Source organism: Dicentrarchus labrax, unplaced genomic scaffold (genome assembly GCF_905237075.1).
Source record: "Dicentrarchus labrax unplaced genomic scaffold, dlabrax2021, whole genome shotgun sequence".
Classification (NCBI taxonomy): Eukaryota; Metazoa; Chordata; class Actinopteri; family Moronidae; genus Dicentrarchus; species Dicentrarchus labrax.
Genome location: NW_026136719.1, coordinates 31,731,331 through 31,751,366, shown reverse-complemented (window position 1 = coordinate 31,751,366; position 20,036 = coordinate 31,731,331). Strand labels below are relative to the sequence as shown.

At 37.6% G+C, this 20,036-nt stretch overlaps 1 protein-coding gene across 1 annotated transcript; it reads right to left on the bottom strand.

Annotated features, from left to right (window-relative positions):
- Positions 1-1,670: 1,670 nt before the first annotated feature.
- LOC127351904 (tryptophan 5-hydroxylase 1-like) lies at positions 1,671-13,508 on the bottom strand. Its single transcript, XM_051379893.1, has 11 exons — positions 13,298-13,508; positions 11,749-11,895; positions 11,463-11,646; positions 10,928-11,028; positions 10,719-10,786; positions 9,958-10,154; positions 6,052-6,187; positions 5,831-5,957; positions 5,128-5,223; positions 4,449-4,582; positions 1,671-3,509 (listed from the first exon to the last, which is right to left on the bottom strand). The coding sequence occupies exons 1-11, from the start codon at positions 13,388-13,390 to the stop codon at positions 3,347-3,349; spliced, it is 1,446 nt and encodes a 481-aa protein (XP_051235853.1). The 5' UTR covers positions 13,391-13,508; the 3' UTR covers positions 1,671-3,346.
- Positions 13,509-20,036: the final 6,528 nt, after the last annotated feature.

Genomic DNA, 20,036 nt, shown 5'->3' with positions numbered 1-20,036 from the left:
CTTAGGAAGTGGTATAATGGACTGGAGAGCTCCAGAGGCTCTTCTACACTTCACTCTGTGAATGATTTATATGTAACAGCAGTGTGTGAACAGTGATTGTGTATGATTAATTTATTTTCTTCATCTTTTGTATTTTTTATTTTGTCTCAATATTTCCCAGTGTGTAGGATTTAATAGCATCTAGTGCTGTAGTGACAGATTGCAACTCCCTCGCTTCACCCTCCTCTTTAAAACATCAAGGAGAAACTACGGTGGTTGCGAAAAAGAACATGATCAGCACCATCTAGACCTAGTGTTTGTTTTGTCCCTTCTGGGCTACTGGAGAAACATGGCAGACTCTATGGAAGTCTGTAGATAAAACAACTCGTTTTAAGGTTACAAAAACATAACAATTCTTACTTTAAGGTATTATGAACACATACCTATGAATATCATATATAATTTCTCCTAAATCTTACACACTGGACTTTAATATGAATCTGTTTATTATTTTATGAACCTCACAAAAATGTTAAAAAATCATTACTGAAAAAAATGAATGAAAGAATTACCAAAAGCACCACTTCTTATGCAAAACAAACCAAATTGATTCATAGTATTATATATACAAGCAGTTATGGCCTCTTCTATCTTTTACATTCAAACATTCATTCAGCAAGAAATGTTCTCAACATGATCTCAATATGCCATCATGACACTGCTCTGATTACACTAAACCTAATGAAGACCCAGTAGAGTGTTCAGGTATTGAAGTCACCTTGGCATGGCACATTGCAACCTCCATTTTTCCCCCCTGAAGATTGTCTCCCTTATATGATTATTTTAGGATTTATGGATTAAAAAAACATTAAACAAAAACTCAAGAATCAGTCCAGAACTCTCTGATTTCCACAAGTTGACAACAGTGGACAACTTGGAACACACAGAAAGAGACTCAATGGTCCAGAGAGGAGACATCAGATATCTAGACCTGCATGCATGCACTGGCTTGGAACAACGCCATGCCAACTCTCAAGGATATTTCAGTTTCCTTTTGTTTTACTTTCTGTATGACTGCTGATGACTGATTTTATTCTATTTTCAGTTTAGTTTTCGACAATGTGGGTTTCCCCACATTTCCCTCCTCTGCCTAGAGATAAAAATCATGAAACACTTTTGGTACTTTTCATTTTAATTCATTTAAAATGAATGGCTTTGAATTGGCCCTGTAGACTGCAAGAGACAATGTTATATATTCAACAATTACTAAGAAGAAAATCATATTATTCATTATTCTACATCAACAATTGAGTTATTAAATAAAGTTAAACCTTACTGACAAAATGGATATGGATATGGTGATTTGCCTGCAATAAAGACATTAAAACTATGAACTGCTAAAGGGGCAACCCAGGTACATATAAGTCACATCTGTTAAAGCTGTCATAGGTCAAATATTTTTTTGTCATATTTGCTGAAACTTAAACTATATCCTGACAGTAGTACATGAGACAGATAATCTGTGAAAAAATCAGGTTCATCTGGCTCCTCCTAGTGCTCCTAATGGGATTTGTAAGAATCTACCGGACCTGAACGGGAAAAAAAACAGAGGTCACCAGTTCAATGCAGTTTTTGAACCTTATTGTGTGCATCCTACTGTCTGTTGTGAACTCACACACACAGTGGTGACATTTGTGATTTAAAAGTTGTTTATTGCATATATGTCAAAACAAGGTGCTTGGAGACCATTTCCTTATCTAGTTAACAAAGGTATTGTAATCCATTGCTGTCTGGGTATGCCAGCTGTCAACAGCACTGCATACAGTAGTGCTCCATTAACAGAGGAAAGGCACAAACAAATAGAAAGCAGTCACCAGAAACATTAAATACCAAGCTCCATCATCACAGTGTGAACTGGTAGCACATTAACCTTCACATGGTGGCAACAAAGTTAGAACTTTATTATACAGTTAAAATTATATTATAAAAATAAACATAAATTATAGGGTGTTACCTATTTAGGCAAGACATTATCACTCCACTTTTTTTTATATATTTTATGGTCCAAAAAATGCACTGCAGAGTTATTTTTTGGGTGTACACATGTATGTATATATGTTTTTAAATAACTGTATATATTGGTTTATTTGATCAATTTTCTTGATATGCTATGAATTTAATTATCTTTTTCTATGTGTGTAGCATGATGGAACTTTCATTTCGTTAAACCACCTCGTGTTGTATAACATAAGTCAGTTTCCTTGATTGCTATATAACAGGGGGTGTCAATCACAGAATTATGCACCCTCATATAACAGCCTCCAAGTATACAGCCAAGCTCTGACCTTTTTTTGGTACTGGTGGTATCTCAGGCCACGTGTCAAAAGAAAAAGTCATGAATATCCTAATGGGTGACACAGGAATGATGATCACTGCATATAGACTACACTAATGTTGCCAGATTTATATTGTTGTGATGAACACCTTTGTGAAGTTTCCAGGGGCAGATCTAGAGAAATATTCATGGTGTGTCCAAATTGGAGGCATGGAGATTTTAAGAGGTGGAAGAAATATAAGCTAGTTTAATCACAAACACTCACATATATCAATATTTGCTTGGAAAAGCCCACAAATGAACTTAAAAACACACATTATTGTGGCACATTAGTAAAGCATTGAATAGAATTATCTAAAGGTGGCATTAGAAATCAATAAATTGTTTTATTTTTCCAAATGTCTTTTTTCATTGAACTTAAGCCTATCACCTGTGCCATGGATCAATTCAAAACTGACCTTTGAGGGAACAGAGAGAATCTGAGACTCGAGTCTTCGCAATCATATCAGCTGTGTCCCATTTTGTAATTGTTACATCACCCTCCTCTCAGAGGCAACACCACCAGAGCTGTCTTTTTTATGTTAATTATGCTGCATATGGAACCAGCCACAACCAAAGGAAGCCACTGCATGACCTGCAAGTAGCCCCTTCTTTATCAAGTTTTGCAAGGACTTGCTAATGAATTTTACTTTGTCACTTTCTGGTGTGACTGGGTACTTGTGTCGCATTCATGTCATGTGGGTGGTAGAGCTGTTAAAGATTCCCATGTTTATGACTTGCGAGCATTCACGTCATCGGATAACTCAAGACTGTTGGTCTTGTGTGGGTTAATACTGTTATTTACATTGACATTTGACATGGCCTTTATCCATTAAACCCATTGGGTTTAATTACATTGAATGCCAGATTTTGTCTGATGAATGAAATCCATTCTCATCCACCCCATCCAACTTACTGATCCCCAAACAAACCATTCCAACTCAAACTAGCCTCTTCTGACCCAGGTAACAACCCCCGCCTCCCCCCAGACTCTCAGGTTCTGAGTCGGTTCAGAGCGTCTTCCACAATGTCCAGCTCATGCCGGATGTCCTTCACCATGCTATTGATGCTGTTGGTGTCCTTCAGGACATCCACACTCTGGGTGTAGGGATTGTAGTGTACTGTGAATGGACGCCGAATAGTCTTGGCAAACTCCCTGCAGACACAGCAAAGTCATTTATGAATCGCCCAGTTCAACTTTTTACATCACAAAATCATTCAACCAAAGTTGTGTGTGTATAAAACAATTTAAAAACATCATCTCAAAAATGAAATTCCAGGGAGGACTTTTAAATATTCAGAATTTTACTGGAATATATCAACATAAACAACAACACTTTGAGTTACATTATTACAGCTAAGCTAAGGTCCAGATGCTTGGGAATGCTAACCGTCATAACATGGAGACTTTTGCTGTGTACAGTATCTGCCGTTGGTAAGAAGAAAGTTTGACTGGGAAATGACTCATGTTGTTTCCAGATGAGTGAGATGAGAAGATTGATAACACTCTTATGACTACACTAAATACAAAGCTAGAGACTTAGCACAAAGACTGAAACCAGGGGGAAATAGTAAGCCTGGTTCTGTCTGAAGCTCAAAAATGCTTTTAATAAATGTTTTAAATAATCATTTGAAAGTGTGACTTTAAACTGTACATTTTTATATTCTTAATATATTGTATGTCTATTACATCTGTAGTATATGTAACGAAAGTAATTTCCCCCTTAATTAGTTAATAAAGTATTTCTGATTCTAATATAAACACTTCCAAAGCTCACATTTGAATCTGTACACAAATAGTAAAAAGCCAGTTGAGCTGTTATGCTAAGATAAGCTAAGCACCCCCTTCTTATAGCTCTATACCTAATGCACGCACATGAGATTGGTATTAAAAGGAAGTGAATACAATTTCCCAAAATGCTGAATGGTTGTTCTAGGTTGCCATGTTGAAAAAGTCATCTGATAATGTTACTGCAGTGCTGGGTCAAGACACCTGTTTGCTCACTGCAACAAAGACGCAAACTTAGAGAATGGATTATAGCTACATTAAAATAATTAAGGAAGGACTTCATTTAGCAGACAGAACTCGACTGACCTCATTTTGTTCTTGGCTTCCTCAAAACTGTCGGAAACAAAGTAAACTTCTTGGAACGTAGTTATCAAGCACTCCTGGTTACAGGTCACCATGGGGTCAAATGAAAGGATACGAGCCTTACCAGACATGGCATGCTGACAGAAGAAAGAGACATTTTGTGGTCAGATTTACATTTTAGTCACTAGACAATTTACATATTGAGAGAATGCCCTTCTCAATCTGGCTGGTCAAGTAACTTGGTTTTGGATGACTACAAGTGAGTTCACTGATTCTTGAGACATGGGACAAATCCAGCAATTGTAACTGCTTTTAGGTTTAAAAAAATATATATTTTCAATTCTAGATGTTATGAGGGACACAATTATCCACCTTCAATTTCATTTAATCATTATTATATCAAATTACTTATTGTCTTATCTCTATGTCTAAAACAGTGCATCCAGAGATTTAATGTTTAAAAAGAGATTGTTTCATACGGAAGCATATTGCATTTACTTGAAAAAGAAAACATTAAAAAAAATTACTCCGAAAAAACAAACCAAAAAATAAACTACTCAGAAAAACAGAAATAATTACTCTGAAAAACAAACCAAAAAATAAATTTTCAAGTGAATGCAATACACAATACAAGCAGTAAGTTAAACAGATAAACTTGTAGTGTACAAAGGTCACATGTCACCTTGAGTTCACTGATGGAGGAGAGCAGTCCAGCTCCATAGGCCCTTAACCTGCCATCCTGCTTACACAGACCAAACTCCACTGTGAAGAAATAACACTGGAACCAAACAGATTGGAACTTTGAAATCACTCATTCATACACAGCATGAGCTACTAAGCTGCTTAAATCACATCTCTTTCCACCACAATGCTGACAATACACACTCTAAACCTTAAGGCCTGGACTCATCAACATTTAAAATGGCAACATTTTGTGGCAAATCAATAGATTTAGATGTGGTAGTAAATATAGTAAATCCACACAAAGTTTACATAGTTCAACTTTGGTGAACTTGACCCATAGCAAACTGTCTATATATGTGAGTCAGCTGCCTGACAATTTGCACTGCCAAAATGAAACCTAGGTGACTCACAAGCTGTCAAAATGTCAACACGACAGCCAGTTTCAATAAAATGTGCGCTGTTTAGCAGCCAAACCATGTTATGTTGTTTTCAGTGTTACACTGTAGTACATAATTAAAGCAACTGATCCTTGAAGAAGGATTTCAAGCTCTTTAGTTGTAGTATCCTCTTTGGTTTGGGCCAAATACAAACATTTCTGTGGTTTCAACAAAGATAGAGATTATAGACTGTGAGCATCCCTAGTCTGTGTGTGTGTGTGTGTGTGTGTGTGTGTGTGTGTGTGTGTGTGTGTGTTTTCTCACTGTGGCCAGTTTCTGTATGGCATCATCTGAAGCTCCCAGCGACGCTAAACCAATCTCTTGGGAGAACTGGGCAAAGCTGGGCTCAGCAAGCAGAGGAACATGGCCCAGCAGCTCATGGCATGTGTCTCTGCATCAAACACACTCACAAGTTTTAAAAAGTAAACACAGGTATTGCTTCACTCAAGAATTCATAATCAAAAAGTGAAAGTGTGTGTACTCACGGTTCGGGTGTATACAGAGGGTCGGAGCTGTGGCGGACGTACTGAGTGCAGTGGAATACTCTGAAGGCCAGGCCTGCTAGAAAGTCTCTGGGGGAGAGGTACCCTGCCACCGGCCGGATGGTGAAGCCTGAGTGCTCTGCTCACACACACACACACACACACACACACACACACACACACACACACACACACACACACACACACACACACACACACAGCTACAGCAGCACTACAGAAATGACTTACTAACTATAAGTGAACTCCCCGCCTCTTTACCACGTGAACTACCACTGAGATGAGTCACCGCCACTCATTTTTATAATAAATTTTATCTAATATGAGCTCTGTAGAAAAACACCCCACAATGTTATGTCTTACACACAATTTACATGAATCACTTCAGGTAAAATAGAGTTTATTTTTATTGTCCATCAACGGGGAAATTTGTCTTCAGCTCACCAAAACATCATAAAAACAGACAAGCAGTTAATGAAACCAGCACTTACACTCCAAAAAAAGAATCTCAAGAAGGTTAAAAATGCTGTTTCTGGTAAATGAGTCTTATTTTTGAAAAAATAATAATCTTGACAAGCATGTTTTACATTACAAAAGTGATCTGGTTTTAATAGAATCTATCTCACTCTGTCTCAATAAGATGTTACAGCTAATATTGAGCTCCATTTAACCAGTAACAACCAGTAACAACCAGTAACAAGTCTTGTCCCAGTGTTGGAAATGAAGCAGCTGTTCAGTTTTTCATTGTTTTAATAAAAAAATGTTAAAAATAAGAATGCTTCTGGTGCCTTCATTTAAGACCAAGTCACCTATTTTCATTATGCTGTTTGAAGACATTGTGTCTTTTTGCCGATTATTAATCTTAGATTAAAGGTACTAATTCTTAAATTCAGCTCAATAAAGTGACCAAAATACTTCCTTAAGAAAGTCTGTCTTACATAACTGAGTTTACATTGCAGCTATTTAGCATTTTTAGTTTGAAGGCCTATTATAGTCTTTCAGTGGCTCGATTTTATGCTAGTTTTAAGAATTTTGTTTGATTTTTGATTTTTTTGCTTAATACAAGAAAATGTGATTATATTTAGGAATATTTGGCTTGTTTCTAGATGGTCTGTGTTTGCAGTGTAGACATGGTCAGATTACACATTTAGAAACAGTTCATGCCAGTGTCTGTGGCTTCAGTCTCATCAGTCCCATTGTAGAGTTAAGAATATGAACGGCACTTGGGATGAAGGACTTTTTAAATACATTTTTAGTTGCTATAGCGCCTCCCAGAGCTTGAAGGCTCAAACTGGCTGGATGCTCCTTTCAGTAGAAAGTTGAGTCAAGGGATTTTCAGATCTCTCTCCTCATACAGGTAGGCTATTGTTGCTTTCCTGAAAGTTGCTACCTGCTGGTCAGAGGAATCAATCAATTTCCAGGTCTTATGGTTCACAAAGTATTATTATATGAAATATGTTAATATGGTATATGACTGGTGACTTTTGACAGAATGGTTGCTCATAGTGACGCCAGCTGTTGAAAACACTAACAAAACATCTATCTGTCCTCCTCAAAGCCTTCATTTTACTTTAATCAATTTAAAATACACGCTCATCTATGTTTAATATCTACACTAAACATTTATGTAGGTTAAGTTGTACTCAGCAAGACTCATTCACCTCTCATAACGTTCTAATAATGTGGGAAACAAGGTGAATTCCCCTGTATAATAGTGTCAAATTCCTCCAGACAACAAAAAAACATTTATTTCAAAAGCTCTATTCATGTTTTCAGTAGCTACCGTCACTGTGAGCATACCTGCCAACTTTTCAAAAAACCTTGGAGTGAGATTTTGTCGGGGGTGACCAGATTATACCGCGCACGCAGCCACACAAGTTGGAGGTTCAGATATCAGAGAATTGGAATTCATTTGATGTTTTACCCATGTTGTACCCTGCATTCTGGTGGTTTGTGGGGAGGCCCAAAGCCGCTGATAGGGGCAGCCTACTGGAGATGGACAATATTGGTTACATTCTGAGAAGCAGACATAGCTGAAGGTCCACCCCCAGGGAAATTTTGGGTAGATGTGATTTCCTGCATTCTAGTGGATTTTTGGGTGGTCTGCTAAAGATGTGCAATACCTGAACTTATTCTGATTCATGTTCGGCATCATGACTTGTAGGGCCTTCTAGACTTGAGCTGAACATTCAACCAGAAAACTATTGTTGTGCCTAAATGACTGCCTGTATCCCAATAAAGCCTTATAGACCAGTGTTTAAGATTTGACCTAGGTACCTGTAGGTTGATTGATATTTTGATTAGAATGGTATTAAACTAATTCTTAACTGAAACCTAACCTATGCTGTGAATAATTGTATTCTTAAGAGCACTTCATGATTTATATTCAGCCAAAAACGGGTCTCCTGCTGCTTGCTATGACAGCTTTCACCACACTAAATCATGTTCACACGCACAAACACAAACAAATAATTTATTTCAAGATTTAAAGTTTAAGAGAGTGAGTACTCAATTGGACGACATTTCATTGTTACATACCTAGTCTCAGCTCAGATTCTCATCAGACTTCTCGAGGTAGTTTCTCCCGCTGTCTTTCTCGGTATCTCTTCTTCTGTCCCTAACTTTGGGGTGCCATAGACCATAGATATACATAATAAAGGCTAGATGTCTCGTCCGCGCTGCTGGCCAATGGAGGTCGACGTCCGCACTTGGCGGCCATCTTGCCACAGTCAGCTCGCTCACTCATAATATTGTTTTAATGGTGCATGTACTTTTTAAATAACCATAACTTGCTCAATTTTATACCGATTTTCAAACGGTTTGGTTTGTTATAAATGTCAGAGATGTAGTTATGACACTGCATACTTATGAATAAAATAAAATAAAAATTCAACATGTTCAAGCATCCAGATTTATAGCCACATTTCCATATTTCTAGCCATATTTCAGTGAGATAAGAGTATTTGTGTTTGTGCAGATCACTCACCTCACATCAGGTACCACATAGCCCGCCAGAAAGCTTGCCTGTGACAAGATGGCCGCCGGCGATGACGTTAGAAACTCCGCCGTAAGACATCTAGCCTTTATTATGTATATCTATGCCATAGACTGTATATATAGAACGGGGTGCAGCATATATGGGTGCAGTGCATAGGGTTCAGTGCCATCTACCGTTGGGGAGTTTAAAAAGGAACGAACGAGTCTAGGCCCAAGATCGGATTTTTTTTGCATGAGAAATTGGATGTGTGGCGTGAGTGCATGTGAAAACAGGCAAGACCGTGTGTCACACGGCGAAAGCGTGAGAGTTGGCAGCTCTGCACTGTGAGTAACCAGAGACACATTCGGCTGAAAGTCACCGGTTAACACGGTCTCTCATTGTGCTCTTTCCTCATGAAAGTCAGAGCAAATGTTGAAATTAGGCCTTGTAGATCTAATATGAGTGAAGCTTCAGCAATTGGACAGCTTATTTCTAAAATTTGATCAGAAACAAATTTTGGTGGATGGCTAAGGTGAAATAAGTTAAAGTTCACTGATCTTTCTCCATATGGAACTCTACTACTCATGCTCAAACCCCATTGGCCCACAGAGCTAGGGGCTTCAGGAGGGAGGATGACAGTTGGACCCTTCTTGGGGTTTTGGGGTTTGCCAGCTATTTTTCTCGCCATTGACACTGCCAGGTTGGGAACCACTGACCTAAACTGTGGATTTGGATTGATTAAGAATGAACCTTCCGGAACACCACTAGGGGTCACCAAAGCTTCATGGGGGGCCAACGAGGCCTTCTTGACTTTAATCAGTGCTAGAAAACTTAAAAAATATACACAGTATACATAGTATACACTATATGTCAGTATTTGGCTGAATTGCCATGGCTGAGGTTCAAACAGTTACCTCTGAGGAAGTGCGAGACGTCCTCCAGCTGGGGGATGTTGTCTTCGCTGTAGCTGCAGTATTTGCTCAGCAGAGGGAGGTTCTTCAGATACTCCTTGCAGGCATGGCTGGGGTACAGCTTGTTGAGCTCCCTGAACACCTCGCCCCAGGTTCGCACCTCCTCTGTTGTGAAGTCTATGCGAGGGATGGGATCGCCGCTGACAGACAGGAAGAGTTAGTTAACGTGTTGACTTCAATAAAATTAATATAAAACTCACTTTTTAGAAATGACAAACCATGGCAACCTAGTACACAGTGAGAAGAGCCAATTTGTGCGTAAATGAACGTTCCATTTTTACTGCTATTTCTGCATCACTTCATATTAAAGCAGCCATTTTGAAGAGATATACGTTCATCATCAGTGAAGCAATGCACATTTTAAATACTTATATATATAAATAAAGGCATTGAGGTTTTTTCTCTTTGTAAAACAAAAGGAGTGTGCTCTCACTTTCTGAGACAAACTATGTATATTTAGGAAAAGTTTCTTCAGTTAGAGGTCTGATTTTTGGGAATATTTTCAATGGAAAATTCTGAGGACAAACAATTAATAAACTTTGTCACATATCATTTTGCTCACATTTACTGCTTACACATTCACGTGTGCCTATTTATACAGTTTATTTTGTTATTGAAATATGTCACCTAAATCAGTTTGATACATCAAAGCAAAACTTAAACAGTTTCAAATGCATCACAGTCAAAGAAACAATGGAACTTACTGTTTGTAGCTCATGGCCAAATCAGCAAAATATTTCCTTCTCTTGCGGTATACGTTGTCTTTAAATCCCTGCAAAAACAGCACAGTCTCAGTCCATATTTTCACTGTTTCCTCATTATAAAAGTAAAGACACTGAAGCTGTCTGTCTGGCATTTTAGACAAGAAGCAGAAATATATGTGAGCTGTAACAACAGCGTCTGTCCCACATACCGGATGATCTGCATCTAATTCAGAGCCGTACATCAAAACCCTGTCTGCACACAGATCCAGATCAGAGATCTTTTTAGGGAACCAGGGCACACCAGCCATATCTGAAAGACAGGGCAGGTTTCAGATGAATTTCAGCGTTCTCATGTAATCATAATTTAATACAAAACCTCTGGAATTAGATTTGAACCACATACGCTATTAATGTTACTTGGTGAAAGGCCTAGATTGTAGTATTTTTAAGCATGTATATATATATATATATGGCTGTAAAGCCAGATAAGTTAATTTAAATAAAAAGGAATGTTGAAACAAAATTTTAAGTAAAACTGACAGTTTAAGTCAAAAAACATTCTTGATCAAGTAGCTTTAAGTGACACTGACTTAATTTTGGAATTTTTATTTGTACTGTGAAAACAAAATAGAATAAGAAAACATAATGTTTTTTAACTTTAAATTGAGTTTGTTACTTAAAATTTTTGTTCTGAGTTAAAATAACATTGCATATGAGTTCAGTCAACAGTAAGGTATGGCCTACCTTCATCAGGTACAGTGGAGTTGTCAAATGTAGTAATCTCAACAACATCAGTGTGCTTCTTCAGCAGCTGAGTCAGATCCTTGAACTGCTCGTGCTCGGTGTCACACTCCACAAAAATCTCAAAGTCTGAATTCCTTCGTTTGGACTTGCGAGACTCGATATGAACGAGGTTGACGTGTTTTTCCTGCACATATAACATACGAGATTGAAAAGCATCTAAACACATTTTTTAAAGATGACAAAGCATGCTATGGCATAATTTAAAAACTTTAAATCAAACACCCACCTGGAAAAGCTTTAGTGCCTTGACAAGACCACCGACTTCATTTTTCAGGGAGAATATGATAGTTGCACTGCTTTTCTCAGAGCTGGTGGGCCTTCCAGTGGAGATGCTCCTATTGTCCTGGTTCTCATCAATTTTACTAAAGGTAACCTTAATCATATGTAAAAAAAAACAAAAACAAAACATTTATATGTATTGTATGCATCAGAGATTCCCCTGCGGCCTAAAATAAATAATAAAAAACATGTGTTCAGTGCTCATTGGTCAACAGACCCACTAAGCAGCAAGATAAAGGTACTGTAGTGAAGATTTAAGAAATATATATATTTACATATTATAATTTGCTTGTCTTTTGTCTATATGCATATTACAGTGTGTAACTGATCTCTGTAGTAGATGGACAGGATCGAAATTTAATGTTTAATATTCAAGAAACACTTGATGTAATTGCAGAGAACAGTGCATGAGAACATTTTCTGTTGGTTCTACGCTGTGTGATTTTAAACAAACCTGCTGCCCGAGGGGCTCCTGGCTTTGATTTAACACTTGTTATAATAAATCTGCTAACACCATCTCATTTTAGTCCACATTAGAGCGGGTTACATTTTGACTGTTTTGCATGATGTTGCAGTCAAATTTATCAACCCAGAATAAGTCCCACTGAAATTAAATGTTTTTTTTTTTGTTGTCTGCAACATATCTGCTCTATGAATCCCATGTTCTGTGTTCTCCTTTGAGAAAAAAAAGTCTGAAACCAAAACAAAGAAATAAATCATATTTTGTGGTTTCATGATTTTGCATCAATTTGATGGAATACCATTACATCTAATCTTGCATAAAGAAGTTATGTCAGTGTTCTATCACAGGCAAAGCAGACTGTCACACTGAGCCAGAGAACAGCCCACTATACAACATAAGAGCCACAGGCAACTCACATTAGCTCTTAACTTTAACTTACAACCATAAACAAACTGGTTCTGATACAATTTAGCAGGCTGGAACGGCACTGCTAACATCAGTTTGCAGGTTGAATAGCTAATCTTGTTCTTTTAATAAAACAAAAGTTGACCTTATTTTTTACCCGGACTTTAAATAATGTGCAATTTTATCAATCAGTCAATCAATATCAATCAATCAATCAATCAATCAATCAATCAATCCGACTTTATTTGTATAGCACTTTTAACACAAGCGAAATGTAACACAAAGTGCTTCACACAATAAAACCTAAAATTGGTCTAATGTGCGCTCTCGTTCTGGTCCTCATCGCAATGCTGCTGAGTTTTGAAGTAATTGTAACTGAGTAATATTCTCTGAGCTTCAGTACTGATGACCAAGACTTCAGTTCGGTCATGATTGAGCTGTAGAATATAGAATGTCATCCATATACTGTATATATATGTATATATATAATAGAAACAACTTGACAGTTGCACAGAGTCATCAGTTGTGGTCAAACAACTTAAAACTGCAACTAAACAAGTCCAATCTTCTCTTATGTGAGGAGCCTTTCAAAGACACACAGAACACAAGCATCATTATTTCTACTTACTTCATTATTGAGCTGCTTCTCCTCATGAGCAGAGTTTACAGAGTCAAAAGACCTTCCTCTGTGCGACTCCTGTTCGGATTTCTTGGCGTACATGTCTGTCTCTGGATCAAAATGGACTCAATAAAGTTGTTCTCCACTTGCTACTGCTGAGCTTGAAACTAGATGACAGCAAGTTCTCCAAAAGGAAGCCTGTGTCAGCAGTAGAAGACTACTGTAGTAGCTATAGTACGAATTGCCATATGTACTGTCACACCGAGCAAAATGCTGTGGTATTTATGAAGCTGTAGTGGAGGGGAGGGTGCGTGGAGACAGAGAGCAGCCACTTCTCCCAGCAGGAGGGAGGGCCAAGGGTTGATAAGTTTCTGGAAATGTTCCAAAGGGAAGTTATTTTGGAATATTTTGGTACAATTTCAATAAAAAATCATACATTTGAATGGTGAATAGTGAAAATGCTCATAAAAATGTAATACTATGGCATGTTTTGGTTGAAAGTATGTCCATTTAATTGAAATGTAACCCTGAACTGCACGCAGCAGCGCACTCTTCCATCAAATGTACAGATAATTTGCCAGACTCCAATTAAAATTCAGTAAAATTAAAACCCTCCGAATGCAGTGTGCATTGTCCCATTACATGTTTAGCCCACACTTCTGCCAACACTGCTGCGCTATCTGAGCCAAAGGACTGCATGCTTTCAGGTAGGTTTGGATTATGATCACTGGACTGAACATATTTTATATTTTACAGTTTAGTTAGCGGCAGCAGATAATAGCCTAAAGCAAAGTTGGCTACACAGGTACTTACACCTTCTGCTAATTTTGCTATCTATTTGTAATAATAATATAATGATAAATAACTCCTATATTTCCATTGTATTCCTGTTATTTTCTGTTAACTCCAATAATATCCCATTCATTTCAATGAAAAGTTTCCATCTTGAGTATTATATATTTGCAACCCTAGTCACAACTGACATAATTGCCTGACAAAAGGTCCAATAACTGATTCACGTAGCCATGAAGTAATTATTCAGATATTGAACAGTATAATAAGAATAAAGGCTGTATGTAAACAATTTAAACAACTATTTCAGAAGTTACAATGAGCTTCAGAGGATAGAAAGTTGATACAAATATGCTAGAAAAACATTACAGCAACAACAATACCATAAACACCTAAAAATAACTATTGAAGGAGGAATGTAGAAGTGACACAGTGAAATCCATCTGTGCAATGTGGCTGTAGGGCTAGTCGGTGAACTACTGTATATTCAATTTACAGTTTCCAAAAAATACATAGATGCAATTAACTGTCCTGTAAAAAATGATACAATACCTTTTTTTAACCTTTAAACAGATCACACTTTCAATTAAAATTTTTGCCATCACATAGGTAGAATTTTGTCAAATTGCAGGCAACATCGATCACTGTTGTACAGTGTAATTGGATATTGTGTTGCATTGGTAATGCTGGTTAATTCCATATACAGATACAGCTGACTCATTAAAGTACTAAAGACTGCATGGTGCGTTAATGATGTTGCTGTTATGAGCAACCAACATGTTTACGAGTTCTTACCATCAGTAGCAACATTAGAGGTGAAAATAATGAGGTTTCCCCTACTGTAAAAACAGACTAATGAGTGAATCAGACATTCTCAAGGAACAGCTTAGAGTTTGTGGCTGCTTTCATCCACTGTCTTCATATGTCAGAGATGCACATCATTGTTTTAGGCTTGTAACTCTTGGTTTATATTACTAATTCAATTCAACTGATTCTCCTTTAAAGATATTCCGAGCAGAATCAGGACTCCACTTGTTCACATGACTTAGAGGATATGGCTCAGAGATTTGCTCCCACACGATGAATGTGGCTTTCTGACGCTGCTTGAAGCACAGGACTGACGTATGTTTAGTATCACTGGCAGAGGGGTAGGCCACACAAATTCTACTACTTTAATAGTCACAGTGTGCTTCACAGATGCTCTTATTTTTTAGACACGAGTGTTCAAAGTCAAACTGAAATTAAAATTCAATTTTGTCCGAGAAGTCAGGATAAATGTATCCTTGATTTTTTTTAAACTTATCTAATTAAAATTGTAATCACCAAAAAGAATAAATAAAAGTTTTCTTCATTATCCTGCAGTCACGACACACCTAAAGTTGGTATTATCCAGGGAGAGTTTTTGGTAGTTCTGGCATTATCAATTCTAGTCCCCCTAATGTTAGTTAACAGCTGTTGTTGGCGCCCACCCAGAGGCTTGAATATTAGATGCTGTTTCTACAAATATGTCCAAAATCTCTTTCTATAAAAAAAAGTGAGGAACATTTCCAATTCAGTTCAATTTTCAGATGACTGCATGCTAAATATTCTGCCTCGGTTGATACCTGCAGTAATGGCACTGTATTGTAGTTGGGTGTGGTGCAGGGATTTAGTGGAAAATAAACCTTAAATATACAACCCCACCAAGTGAAATTTACAACATGTTGCAAACACAGGGATACTGCTGACTTTTCTTTATCTGGGCTGGTTTCAATTAAGTTGAGGTCGAACAAACTTGTTGCATTGCATGCATTTCCTTCCTCATAAAACATTTGCAAACCTGAACACTCCACAGAGTACCCTTAAATCATCTGCTGCTGCTGTCACTCTTATTCTGCATCAGTCATTCAGAAATTAGTATTCATTCCATTCAGTCTCAATACATTTCTTTCATTTTATTGAAAGCACTACACCCATGACTATTAATAATAAGTCCTGGTCATATTATTTCATAATCACATTATTAAACTACTGCAACAAATCCCTCTCCAGCTGTCTGTTTTTAATGGAAATATGTAAATATGCAGAAGCAAATAACTCTCTGATTTATGTTTCATGTGGAATTTAAATTACCAGTGTGTATTTAGTGGCATGTCATGGTGAAGCTGCAGATTGCAGCTAGCTTCCAAGCAAGTAGGAGAAACTATGGTGGCTGTGAAACTTGAAGTGTGAAGGGCCTTCTGTACTGTAGAAAGATGGCGGTTCAACATGGCAGACTTTATAGAAGAGGACCCGCTCCCTCTGTAGACAGAAACAGCTCATTCTAAGGTAACAAAAATACAACAATTCTTATTTTCGGTGATTATACACTAATGAAAACATACCTATCAATATAATATTCTATTTTTGCCAATAGATCCTCCTCCTAAATGTTACACACTGGACCTTTAATTCCTCCTTACACACATATTTCTCTCTACCTAAAAGGTCCAGGGCCCTGGGCACGTGCCTACTTTGCAGTAATCTATCCATGATGAGTAACTGTAATTACAGCAAGAGCCAGGAAGTCTCTATGGTTCTTTAATTTTGTCTGAAACAGTAGCCTGTTTAAAGAGGCCCCATAAGAGACCTGGTATATTTAAACACATTTCCAGCCGGATCTGACCTTCAACAACCCCCTGAGAATGCAGGTTCACCAGTAACAAGTAATCTACAGTCATGATTTTCTGAGAGGTAAATCTGACCTTGATGCAGGTCTGCTCTTTTGATGAGCTTAATGAAAACCAATTTTAGAGTGTTATCCATCTGCTCTGTCTTAATAACATTAGAGAGCCCAGGCCTTTGTGTAGCATTTAGAGGTCCAATGGGCTCTACTGCTGTATGGTCTCTGCGGGGTCATTCTGCAACCACACATGTATTTTTGTGGCTTTATTTTATTATGCTACAACCCTTTCAGCACTGAAACAGTTTGATAATTCACATGGATGATTGATGCAGCACTGAATCACTTCTCAAGAGAATGCTGTGAAGAATGAAATAATAAATACAATAATATTCTTTGCTCCCAATAAAAATGATTTGTGGTTTCAACGGTAAAGTACATAAGCTGTGGTTTCACTGGTTGAGAGAACGCCTGAGAGTGAAGAATATCTAATTTCACTACAAACCAGTGTTCGAATTACACCAGGGGAGCCATATTTTTCAGGGTTGGGATGGGCCTTTACACATAGGTGCATACATTAATGCACCCGCCTATCTGCAAAAATCTATACATTTTAATTCATACAGGGAATATTTAGCCCGGGTCAACAAAGAAACATTACCATATTCACCCCAAACTGATTGCCACAGCAGGAATAGACAACATTATGTTTATTAGACACAAATTATTGTTATGTGTCAATAAACGCACATGTTAACAAGTGCTTTATATTAACCTATTATCTATTTCAGGAGCCTAAACATGCAGGAAAATATAAACGTATAGAAAAAAAATGAAATTAGGATATTTTAGACCTCGCCTGTATATCAAACCCTGCAGGCAGCTCATGTACAGGTTTGTGATTGATCTTCTGTTTACTAGTCCAGGGTTTGTACAGTATTTAAAAAGTATTTAAAAAACAAAAAACAAATCTGCAGAAGTCATGGAATTTGTAAACTGCTATTTCCAGGCTTGAGAAAGTTTTGGAAAAATCTGTGAAACCAAAAAAGTTTTTGGAAAAGTCATAGACATTGAAAGTATTTAAATATGGTTCAATGAAGATCAGTTAAAATTCCACAAGGGGTTGCCAAAGCCTCATAGGGGGTTGCAAGGCCTTCTTGATATTAAGGAGTAAACAAATATTCAAACATTATACACAGTAGGCCTATATCTCAGCATTTGGTTCTCTTCTGTGAAGAAAAGTAAATTGTCCAACAGAACAATGGTCAAGTGTCAGGAAGAAGAATACACAATTTGCCAAAAAAGAAGCCTAGCTTGTATCGTTGTTAAAAAAATATTTTAAAAATACACAATACAGACAGAGAATTGCAAAAGCTATGCTAAAAGAAAGCAACAGGCTCATCACATTACTCCCTCTCTAACTTATGTTTCAGATGTTGAATCCAAAAACAGTCGTTAACCTGGTGTTGATTTGAGGGAGTTCAGGTATGCTGCTTACTGGCAGCTTCTGTTGTAGCAACATTAGATTAGATTAGATTAAATTTGTCATTGCACTGAGTACTGAGAAAATTACGTGCAGTGTAGCATCTAACCAGCAGTGTAAAAGCAGTAAAGTGCAGAGTAATGTACATGTGTAAAGGAGGTAATATATAGGATAACAGTAAGGGGTAGATGATATATAAAGTATGAACAGTTATATGAGTACACTAGATATATACAGTTTTTACAGTACAGTATATACAGAGTATGTGCAGAAGTTGCAGTAGGGAATATATAGTATCAGTGTGGTGCAGAGATCAGCAACAAAGAATCCTATTGCGTCTCCCAGAGGGGAGGAGGCCAACAATCTGTGGCCAGGGGTGAGAGTTGTCTCTGATGATGCTGGGCGCCCTCCGCAGACACAGCTTGTGCTAGACCAGTAAAAATGAATCATGTGTGTCAACGGTAAAGTACATGAGCTGTGGTTTTACTGCCTTAGTGGTGTATACTGGAGTACCGGTGATTCTCTGGGCAGTGTTCACCACCCTCTGCAGTTCTTTCCAGCCCGAGACAAGTAACAAAGGTCCTCAGAGATGTGAACCCCAAACTCAAAGCTGATGTCACATTCAACCTCTGTCCCATTGATACGGATGGGGTTGTGTGTGCTGTCTTTGGTCTTCCTGAGGTCCACAATGAACTCTTTGGTCTTATGGTGGTGGGGGTCTGGTTGTTGTCAGCGCACCACACCGCGTCTCCTCTGAAGCCTGACTCGTTGTTCTGGTCTGCAAACTTGATAATGGTGTTAGAACCATAGTACTGGCATGCAGTAGTGGAGCGGACTCAGCACAGAGCCCTGTGGTGCACCGGTGTTCAGGGTGAGGGTTGAGGAGGTGAGGTTGTCTAACCTAACAAACTGGGATCTGTTGGTTAGGGAGTCCAGTATCCAGTTGCAGAGGGAGGTGTCAATGCCCTGGTCAGTTGGGAGAGGGAAATAGAGTGGTCATCCCAAGCTGCTGTATGAGGAGGACAGGGGGCAACTACTCGATCCTTGATCCATGGATTTACACCGGGTACACCAAAATGACAAAGGGGACAAATATGATGTTGCCCATGTTTTGAAATTTTGAAAGTACTGCAGAATGTTCAGTGTGAATAACATTACTATGTTACACGTTTACAAAAAAGTACCAGATTGCAGTTCTTAAGAGAAATATGAAGTTAATATTATACACAAGAACGTATACTATTTATAGCTTTGTTGATTAGTTTTTTCATACTTTGTACTAATTTTTATTTAGGTTTTGCACCATTGATATATCTTGTGTTATTAAATGTGAACAAAAGAAACAATTTGTTCCGAAACTGACATCTTTAAGTATAAATATATAAATAGAAGCATACACAGAGGTGAGTATTCAAAGGTCAGGGCTGTTACAAAACACGAGCTACACAACCACATAGACCTGCTCGGCAGAGTGGAGAGAGAGAAGTGAAAATCACAGTTGAGGAACCGTAATTCAATTCAGTTTTTTTCAAATATTTGGCAACTGCTAAGAAATGGATCCTGTATTATTTTAGCCATGGTGAATGAAATTTAAAGCCCAATATTCCCAAAAATCCCAAAATGTGGGTTGGTTTGGTTTCTCCATTTCATTGGTTGGTAATCCTAGGAATAGGATTTGGCAGTGCAAATGTTGTACGTGCTGAGAATTTAATAATAATGATAATAACAATAATAATAATAATTAATAATACTGTATTTCAATGGAACCATTAAAAACAAAGAAAGCAAGTTAATACACATACATATAATAAATAAACATAAAATGTAAAAGA

What these genes read in the sequence shown, in the direction of transcription:
- LOC127351904 (XM_051379893.1), bottom strand. Translation starts at nt 13,390, where the DNA reads ATGTACGCCAAGAAATCCGAACAGGAGTCGCACAGAGGAAGGTCTTTT. An exon ending in AGAAGCAGCTCAATAATGAA is followed by an intron (nt 11,896 to 13,297) that starts GTAAGTAGAAAT and finishes CATATGATTAAG; the next exon opens with GTTACCTTTAGTAAAATTGA. An exon ending in CCTCTGTATACACCCGAACC is followed by an intron (nt 5,958 to 6,051) that starts GTGAGTACACAC and finishes TGTTTGATGCAG; the next exon opens with AGACACATGCCATGAGCTGC.